Source organism: Cottoperca gobio, chromosome 5 (genome assembly GCF_900634415.1).
Source record: "Cottoperca gobio chromosome 5, fCotGob3.1, whole genome shotgun sequence".
In the NCBI taxonomy this organism is placed as follows: Eukaryota; Metazoa; Chordata; class Actinopteri; order Perciformes; family Bovichtidae; genus Cottoperca; species Cottoperca gobio.
In genome coordinates, this window is record NC_041359.1 from 8865251 (window position 1) to 8875112 (window position 9862).

The following is a 9862-nucleotide window of genomic DNA, read 5'->3' on the forward strand; positions in this document are numbered from 1 at the left end:
AATCTAGGCCAGAGAGGATAGGAAAGTTCTTGAGCTTTATTGGCCTTCATTCTGATAATTGGGCCTCATGCAAGAAGCGATATACGAACAAATGTCCTCTTATTTTTGTTCGTATTCACTATTTGCTCTTTTCTTTGTTGGTCCCCATTGAGTTCTGGGATTTCCGGGAAGTCTTACCAACATAAGAAAAAACATCTCGTTTTCACACCAACGCAATGAAACACAAGTTCTTCCTCTTTATCTTGCAGCCTTTTTTTGGTGGCATCTGTCCAATTCTTGGGCATGTGCAGAGTATTTGCACACGGCACAGCACCTGCCCTTATATAGTGTTTAGGGGGCGTTACCAATGCTAATAATAAACGATCATTCAGCACAATAAGAGAATATTGCTGCATGATGCCCATTTTCCGAGTTAAATTGCTTCACTCTTTCAACAGTCCGTATTTGTTATTTGCAGTCCTTACGCATAGCTCTGCACAGGTCCGTACATCTTTGTAAAATATTGATCGATTCACGCCCACTTGGCTTACTGCTGGGATCACTTATGGATCTAATAATCGACAGCAGCAGGGCGTAACTGTGCAGTTGACCCCACCGAGTGCAGGTGCAGATTGCGACAGTTACCCTTTTGACTCTTCTGCTCCCAGTTTCTCCACAGCTACATTGTGATAGATTGGAAGAGATAGCTGCATTCCGCAGGGATTTCAACTGTTGACTGAAGGAACAGATTGGGAGCAGGCTGCTTGTGCCTTCTGCCACCCTGCCCACCTCTTAGTGGCTTTAGTGGCCTTGGCAGCAGCAGTGGTCTGTGTTGGAGCAAAAAGGAAATCTCCCTGGGAGTTTGCTCAGAGGTGCATGTTTGTCACCCTGTACAACACAGCTGCAGTCAAACAAATGCATGCACATAACATGAATAAGTATACACACACTAAAAGCAAAGAAGCTCATGTGTACGCCGAGATGAAGCCACACACACATGCAAGCACTCGCTCCATCTCTCTACTGGCTCCCCGTAGCCCCCTGAGCGCACCCCCCCCCCCCCCCCCCCCCCATATTCACTTCTACATGAACCATGAGCTGTCGTTCGCTGCAGTGCAATGCCTCTTTTATAGCACTGCCAGTGCAGGATATTCAAAATATTTAGGAGGCAAAATAGTAATTAGTGCATAAAATTTAACGAATTGAATGAGACTTATGTAGGATAAGGACTTTGCTGGTGAATATATATATATATATATATATATATTTGTTTATTATTATTATTATTCTTCTTCGGGGCAATTTTTGAGCCTCAATCATGTTTGAGCACAGCACCTTTCTAGTGACTAACACACACACAAACACACTTCTTTCTCATTCGGTTGGGAGTGGACCGTGAACTAGCTCAATATTATACATCGTGTTCCAGCATGTATTAGCACCTCTGTCTTGGTGCTCCCTAACATATGGAAGAGTAGAAATGGAGTTGCATGTCAGACATCGCTTCCTAAAAGAAACAGTGTAGTCCATTGGAACATTAATGTCCAGTCTGTGGGAAACGTCACTGAAAATGTTGTAAAAAGCTCTAAGAAAAGACAACGATGCTATTTTTTTCCCAACTTCAGAGTGGAATTTCAGCTGATCGTTTCTAATTATGGGACCAATGAATGAGGGTGCGCTGAATTGTTTTGGCAGCCTGTCTGGCTTTTGAGAGTTTATTTAAGCTCTATACCTATGCTCTTTACTCAAAATAGATCCTTTTGATCTTTTGACAGATCCGTTGTTTGTTCTTTTCCCAGAGCCTCGAGACAGATTGTTTGTGCAAAGTACCTTCTTAATGACAAAGCTTGGAACAGTTGGGAGGATGAATATTTGCATGTTGACACAAGCAGGCTGGTGGTATGATTCCAGCGCAGCATGAAGTTTTGACTGAATAGGGTGATATTGAGGGCGTTCTACTAAAGGCTCACGGCATGCTGGGGCTGCGTTCATCTTGTACTGGTTCAGGCACAGGAAGTCCCCTGGGCTGGCTGGTGGTATTAATGCAGAAATGTTAATGGTGCTCTTTTGATTTTACAGTTCCAGACTTCCAAGAGCAGGACATTTTCCTGTGGAGGAAGGACACAGGTTTCGGCTTCAGGATCCTCGGAGGCAACGAGCCGGGAGAGCCGGTGAGTCTCTATCGCCCCCCCCCTCTATCTTTTAAAGTTGTCTCTCTATAGTTATTTTTCTCAATTTTCACTACATATGTGTGCGAAATGTATAAACTACAACTGACATGATTCAGTAATCAGAATGCTGAACTGGATGCTATTTTCCCAGCACTAGTCTGAGATCTGATTGTTTTCCTATTTATCTGCCTCCGGTGTGGAGTTCTGAGCTTTTTATCGGCTTCATACCAGTGATTTCAACTACACAGATTCTCTTTGATCTGGCCAATGTAAACAGAAGACCACCCATGTCGCACACACGCCACTGCTTTCTTCTCTTTCTTAACGGGGCAAAGTTGTTTGTTCTTGTTCACTGGCCTGCACTGCGTCTTTTGAAGGAAGAAATAAATAATGATTTACTTTGGAGCTGGGGTAACTACTGTGGCAGGCTTGGGAGAAGAGTTAAGATTTTATAGAGCAAATTAAATTGTATCAGTCCTGTACTGCATGCTAACTTTATTCCACTGTAAAAGTTGGGACATCTTTGAATTCATATTAAAATGTTTATACGTAAACAACAGTATATCTGAATTAAAACATTATTGTCTCTGTTTTTGCTCAAAGACAATGTACTGTATAGACAAATAATCCCTCTCAATCATCACGTATGACCCACTAGAATACAGCGAGGCGAGAGTAGAACTGGGGTTGGCTTTCACCCGCTTATGAGCACAACCCTTTTTGAGGAGGGGCCAACTGTGAATGTTGTGTTCACAAACCGCAACCGACAAATCCAACTCACTGTGCATTTAAAAGCATTGTTTTAACTCAGTTCATGATCTAGATTTGTGCCCACCGTCTCACAAGTCTCCTCCATCTACTCCGTTTGTCTCTCAGATCTACATCGGCCACATAGTGAAGTACGGCGCAGCAGATGAGGACGGACGCCTGCGGTCCGGCGATGAACTGATATGCGTGGACGGCACAGCGGTGGTGGGCAAGTCGCACCAACTTGTGGTGCAACTGATGCAGCAGGCTGCCAAGCAGGGCCACGTCAACCTCACTGTGCGACGCAAAGCCAACTACACAGGTAAGAAGGGAGACGATGAAGATGAGAAGCAGCTGTTAGAGACCCAGAGATAAATATATATAGTAAAGATAGATGGATGATTGGCAACAAAATCATATTTCCTCATGAAGAGCACTCTGTACTTTTAATCACCAAGGGCCCCATTTATTTTTATCACAATTGCATCAGATGCGTGGGGACCTGCTTTCTCTGTGCAGGGGTCGCCTTCCTCTGTTGTGGTCTGGGAGTTTAACGGTTGTAAGCGCTCGGCCACTACCACGAGCACATTTCCCTGCTCTGCTCAGCTCCACCCTGCTCCTTGGCAGGCGATAAAGAAAGGCCCATAAATATGATGAAGAGGGTGGTCAACCTTCGTGACAGCGGACAGACATTAGTGCATTGCTGCTCCCCGTCTGCCTCACAGCGTCGGGAATATGAGTCGCCTTCTGTGAGCAGCTGTACAGGAAATGAAATGTAGAATGAAATGTCCAGATACAACAGGCGAGGCCGTGCCTTTAGTTCATCTTTTGTTCCAAAACGGATCTGAGGAGAGATTGTAGGAGAGGCTCTTCTCCCCAAGCTGCTTTGCCAGCTTGTCTTTTATCATATCATCATAAACTAGCTGTTAAGAAAGGAAACTGAATGTGTTTATTTACTGGCTTCTTTGTTGTCAGATTGCACAGATGATCTTGCCTTACCGATCTCTGATTCGGCTTTTTCCGTTTTATTATCTCCTGAACTTCTTATGCAACACTGTCTGGCCTAATATTTATCTGTTTGTCGTCATTCTCTTCTCGATCGTCTTCTGTAATCTCCTCAATCTGTTCCGTCTCACCCCCCCGTCCACAATTTGTTCCCTTTTAATTCCTCTCATAAATCTTTCTCCTTGCTCGTTCGTCTCTCATCTTTCACTGTATATCATGCATCTTTCTCACCGTATCCTCCTCTGCCTTCTGCAGTTAAAGCAGAAGGAGATGTGCCACCATCGCCGGCGTCCTCCCACCACAGCAGCACACAGGCGCCAAGCCTGACGGAGGAGATTGGGAAGCGCACCCCACAGGGCAGCCAGAACTCCCTCAATACCGTGAGCTCCGGTAGTGGCTCCACCTCAGGCATCGGCAGCGGGGGAGGTGGCGGCGGAGGGGCGGGAGGCAGCGGTAACGCCGTGGTCACCGCGGCAGTAGCCACCACCAACTCCTCTCAGCCCCCCAACGTCATGTCCAACGCCCCCTCCGCCCTACAGCCCTACGATGTAGAGATCCGCCGCGGCGAGAGCGAAGGATTCGGTTTTGTCATCGTCTCTTCCGTGTCGCGGCCCGAAGCTGGCACCACCTTTGGTAAGAGATGTCACACTTCTTGAAATGTTACAAAATATCTTTGGACACACACAGATCAGTTCCACTCAGCAAAACATGAAACACACTCTACAGCTTTCCCTCATCACTGGAGCCTTTTATCTTCCTGTCTTCTTTATGTGCCGCCTTTGTATCATCCATAAAACCTCTGAACACTAAATAGCCTGACAACCAGCACCAATTCTGGCTATTTGCAGTCCCACCAGATCAATACCAACACTCCACTTCAAAGAAGAGGTTCTTCTTTCTCATTTTTGTCTGAGCCTGTCGAGCCGAGACACCGAAACCCTTTCTTTGCCTGCAGCTGCAGCTACACTCACACAAGGCTTTCATAATTGATCACAAGTGAAGTGGGTCTTACATAAGGCATTTGTATTATTCAGCTCAACTTAAATGGCTTCTGCCGAGCAGGTTGGCACTAAAAGCCTAATGACAACTTAATGAGAATGAGTGCTGCAAGCAGGATAAATAGGGGAAATGATCGGTGTGAGTAGTTCTTATTTATTGAACAACGTAAGATCAGAGAGATGAACTGACTCAAAATCACCGTGTCTACATTGTTTAGGTTATTTTGCTTCACTTATCTGAAAGAGGAATTATTGTATTGTTGAACAGTATTTACTGTATAATTGCACACATACAAAGTTATTGAAATTGCTTTTTACAAAGTAGTAGTATCTTTTCTATGCAGTGCACTCTTTGCCATACTGCCTTCCTGCCTACACCACTATGGCATTTCCACTCTCCTCTGTGCTCTTATCTCTGTCAGCGTGGGGGGACTGAAAAGGTCTGAAAATGCTCAACTTTCCAGGTCGGCTTACAAAGTGGCAAAGCTCCTTTTTTTGCAGGCCAGAGTAGACCGCAATAGCCAGCAGATAAGCTTAATTTGATTTGACCTGACATGTAAAATCGAATGGAAACCAGTCCACACATACTGGAGAAGCACTTTATTTCGTTCAGAAATGCCACAGCACCTCTGTATTTCTTTTATCTCCGTCTCTCCGTTCGTCTACTTTCCCTCTCAAAATTGTACAGCTCGATTCAGTTAAAAAGACAGGAAGAGGAGGTCAGGGTTAGACAAGTTTGTAGTGGAATAACATAGAGGAAGATGAATGCTGAATGATAATAACAAAGAAGATGGTGAAAGGAAGGAGTGATTGCGCGCTCCTTTTTTTCTCTGCAGTGACTGATGTCAGACTGCAGACGGAGGGAGAGAGAGGGAGGGAGAGAGAGGGAGGGAGAGGGAGAGAGTAAGAGAGACCTCAGGCTAGCTGCTGAGATTTCAGCTCTGATGTATGATGTCTCCAACTTTCTGCGGGTCCATTTGTTTGGGATGCAGACGACACGACACAGTTTTGTCCTTATTTGCTTAGAGACTCTCATGCAAATATAATAATGATAGCCATTTTATGAAATTGGTGCAGCTCCATGTATAAGAGGAGGACGAGCACACTGGTAGGTTAGTTTTACCAATGATTGATTTGAAGAATCATTTACAGGTAAAGGCCTGAGAACTACAGAGTGACAGATTCTCTTATTCCTTTGCAGAGCACAAGTTGCCCTTCTTTGCCAACGCTTGCATTTTGTGCTGTCGATTTTTCTGGCGGCTTCTCTCAGCGACTGGGGCTTGGCTGGCTAATGGCTGTCGGTGAATTAACACTTAACCTTCTGATCCTCTTTTTCTACTCCTTTCCCATTCCTTTCCCTTCTCTCTCCAAACGCACACATACACACTGAATCACGCACCGCAACATGTCAATGGTGACCATAGCTGGCAATGCATGTGTGGCCATGCCCCACAAAATAGGGCGCATCATCGAGGGGAGCCCAGCGGACCGCTGCGGGAAGCTGAAAGTCGGCGACCGCATCCTGGCTGTGAACTCGTGCTCCATCACCAACAAGTCCCACTCTGACATCGTCAACCTCATCAAGGAGGCCGGGAACACCGTCACGCTACGCATCATCCCCGGAGACGGTGAGTAGAGAGTGACAACTAAGGACTCCACTTTACTGATAGTTTATTATAATTGGTGATTTTATGTGTTAATAGTCTATTCGTTTGATAAACCCAGCAACTTCAGGCTTCTAAAAGGGGCATTCAGGGTCATTGCAGTGTGGGATATTGCCGGACTGCACATTTTCACAATACCACATTCAGTCGGTTGCTTTCAGCCAAAAATGCCCAATTTGACACACTATTGAGCCAGAGCACCATGAAGGTTCAAGTAGGAGTGCAAATTTTTGCAACAATGCAATCATCAACTACTGTTAGTATTATTATGTAGTATATTTGAGGAGAAGGACTAGTCATCACTTTCCTGGTTGTCGTGTATGCCCGGTGTGTATAAAGCTAGCACTTTCTTCACTGGTATTTGAAGTGCCTTGAACACCCCAGCAGTGTTGACTGAACTGCTTCTTTGGGGATGTTTGGGAACATTGCCCAGATTTAAAATGATGGATACGTGTGAGAGGGAGAGATGCAGAGCTTTCCTGTATGGCAGTGTCTTTTTTTTGTCTAAAGTGGTTTTAAGGAAAAGTTTGTGCACATTGTATGTTGTGCAGTGCAGCTGAGAGCTCTCGCTACTTTGTGCTGACAGATCACCCTGGCATGCTTCACAAATGCTGTTTAATTAAGTGTATGTGTGTGTGTGCGAGGAAGGCGATACTCGCTGTCAACCTGCGCACTGGTAGAAATTGGAGCTATTTGTCCGACGCTCTTTGCTTTCCGGCTCACTTCTTATGGATGAAGAGGTTTTTTTTGTTTTGTTTTTTCGCCGAGCCAAAATTGCCTGCCAAGAAGACACAAGAGAGTAAGAGAGAAGGCGTCGGAGAGAAATAACTGGATGTGCTTTATCGGAAAATTCTGCATTGTGTTTATGTGCATCTGTCTAACAAACGAACGCCGTCTGACACGGAGACAGAAAGTGACAGGGAAAGATTGTGGCTTGTGTTTCGAAGTTTTGTCTGCGAGTGACTCTTCTCTCTGCCTCTGTTTACACATGACTGAACACACTTATTTTTGCGTAGATCAATCTTGTCCAAACTTTCCAACATGAATAAATACCACTGCGAGAGGCTCTTCCAAGGTGAAGTCAGGTTCCATTGAGCTCACCTCTCCCCTGTGTGGGAACACAGGCAGAGTTTTGTAGTGACTGATGCTCAAGTTTGCAATGACATGAAAACAGGAAGTCTTCCTGCTGGTGCAAAGTAAATAATGCACAAACAGCTAATGCTTTCATCAAAGCTCAAGTCTCTGCAGCATAGACTTGAGGCCAAGCACACCTGGTTGCTTCCTATTGTGTAGGAGAAGGGAGACAGACATGCCTGAGATGATGTGCAAAAAGTTGGGTATATTGGGTAGTAGTGGTACAGCACTCCCACTTCTCTTATCTCTTCTCCTTTTCTTTCCCCGTCTGCTCCTCCATCGCACACAGTTTCACATTGTGATCGTACCTGCTTACCTTCCTTGCTTGGCCCATTTGAGGCGGGAGGTCATATTGCCAGGCCAAGAGACAAATTACAGAAACAGCTCAGTGCCTTTTTTCTGAATGTTTTTCAGCAAGAGGAGAGAATAGAGGCAGTGGGTCGTGAGTGGAAACGGAAAAAGAGAGCGAAACGGAGCTTATTCGATTAATTTCCAAACAGAAAACAATTGGACAGAGGAAGCAGGATGGAAGGAGTGGGTTGTGCAAATGAGCAGATGGAGGGGCGAATAGGGTTTACGGGGACAAATTTGAGGCTTAAAGTGAAAAACGAGAAACAGAAAACATGTGAGATGGTAACCCCGTTCGCGATTCTTATGAGTGGGCCATCATCACACACTCGCGTACACCCAGAACTAGAAGGTTCTCCTCAACGTAGTCCGAAATCTGCAGTTCGACTGGTTGACTTTGTACCTCATGGGCAGCGAGGCAATCGAAGAGTTAAGCCAACAGGCTCTAAGGGGACTGGTGGAGGTGAAGGAGATGAATAGATGAGAAGGGAACTGTCTGTGAGAGGAATAGCGAGTAGGGAGAGAGTGTAGAGTTGTAATCAGAATCAGAAATCCTTTATTAGTTCCACAACGGGGAAATGTACAAGGTATTAAATAAAGGATACCTGTATAAAGCCAAGAAAGATAAGGTTGTTATGGAGAAGAGAGATTTCATAATGCAGCAAGTGTAATGTCATGACATTTTTGGTCATTGGAGCCCGCAGTGTTAAGATGAAAAACCGGAATAACCAAGAGCTTTTATGTCTCCAGTGTCTGCAAGTGTGCATGTTTCTTGACTGACAAGAAAGACGAGTTGTCAGTCCACAGTGAGATTAACATCTTTTTGGAAAATAAACACCTTTTTAAGAAGAAAACGTCAAGATTATAGATGGCACAAATGCACACTGCTGTATTTTTCTATTAATATGGATTTTGTTCCATCATACAGAGTCCTTCAGAACTTTAGAGACACTTCTATTGGAGTATGTTTTCATTAAAATTAAAATGTATTAAATTAGAAGCAGTGTGTAAAAACCAATAAAATGTTCTCAGTGTAGCAGGAAGGTTTTTTCTTATTTGCATGGTGAAGAATGAATTTTTAACTGTGAAAAATGATCGTTCTGAAAAGTAATAATGAGCCTTCTCTCCCTCAGAGTCATCAAATGCGTCTTTGTTGACCAATGCTGAGAAGATCGCCACTATAACCACCACTCACACACCTCAGCAACAGGCTGCACCTGAGGCCAGGTAAGGGGCATGCTGGGAAATTGAGTGTTTGTACAGAACAAGTAATTTTAGAATGTTGAGATTTTCAGACCGAGTCTCAAAAATGCGCAAATTAAATTCATAATTATCTGCCTGAAACACTTTCAATCACTGATTTGATCTTTTAATATTTGCTTTCTTTCTGCCTCAGGAACAACACCAAACCAAAACAGGAATCTTTTGAATTTAAAGCACCACAAGGCCCTCCTCCCCAACCCCCGACACAAGTCTCAGCTCAGGTAAGGAAGGACACTCCGCTCATCTATTCACCTGTTGCTTCATTCATACATCTATACATCTCCATCAACACCACAGCAATCTACCCACCTCCACATTTGTCTTTTCATACATCCATCCAGCTGTTCTAGCGCCCAGTCCTCTTCTGTCCCCTCATGCACCAACCGATCCACCCGTCCACCTTCCCAAGGACGAGCAAAGTGCATTGTTATTTATTTATTATTCCTTTTCCGTCCACCTGCTGGCATTATCTGCATTAAGAAAAGCCTGTTTGCTTTCAAAGTTACCCCTTAGTCCACTGTGTTCACTGCTGCATTAATCTGGCGGTGTGGAG

The 9862-nt window shown here is 44.6% G+C and overlaps 1 protein-coding gene across 1 annotated transcript in view; it reads left to right on the top strand.

Annotated features, from left to right (window-relative positions):
- Positions 1–9862, top strand: part of magi1b (membrane associated guanylate kinase, WW and PDZ domain containing 1b) — a 135017-nt gene that overhangs the window by 115427 nt on the left and 9728 nt on the right. Inside the window, 6 exon segments of the mRNA XM_029430826.1 lie at positions 2059–2150; positions 3027–3219; positions 4158–4535; positions 6325–6528; positions 9180–9273; positions 9443–9530. Of these exon segments, the coding sequence (XP_029286686.1) occupies positions 2059–2150; positions 3027–3219; positions 4158–4535; positions 6325–6528; positions 9180–9273; positions 9443–9530 (1049 nt within the window).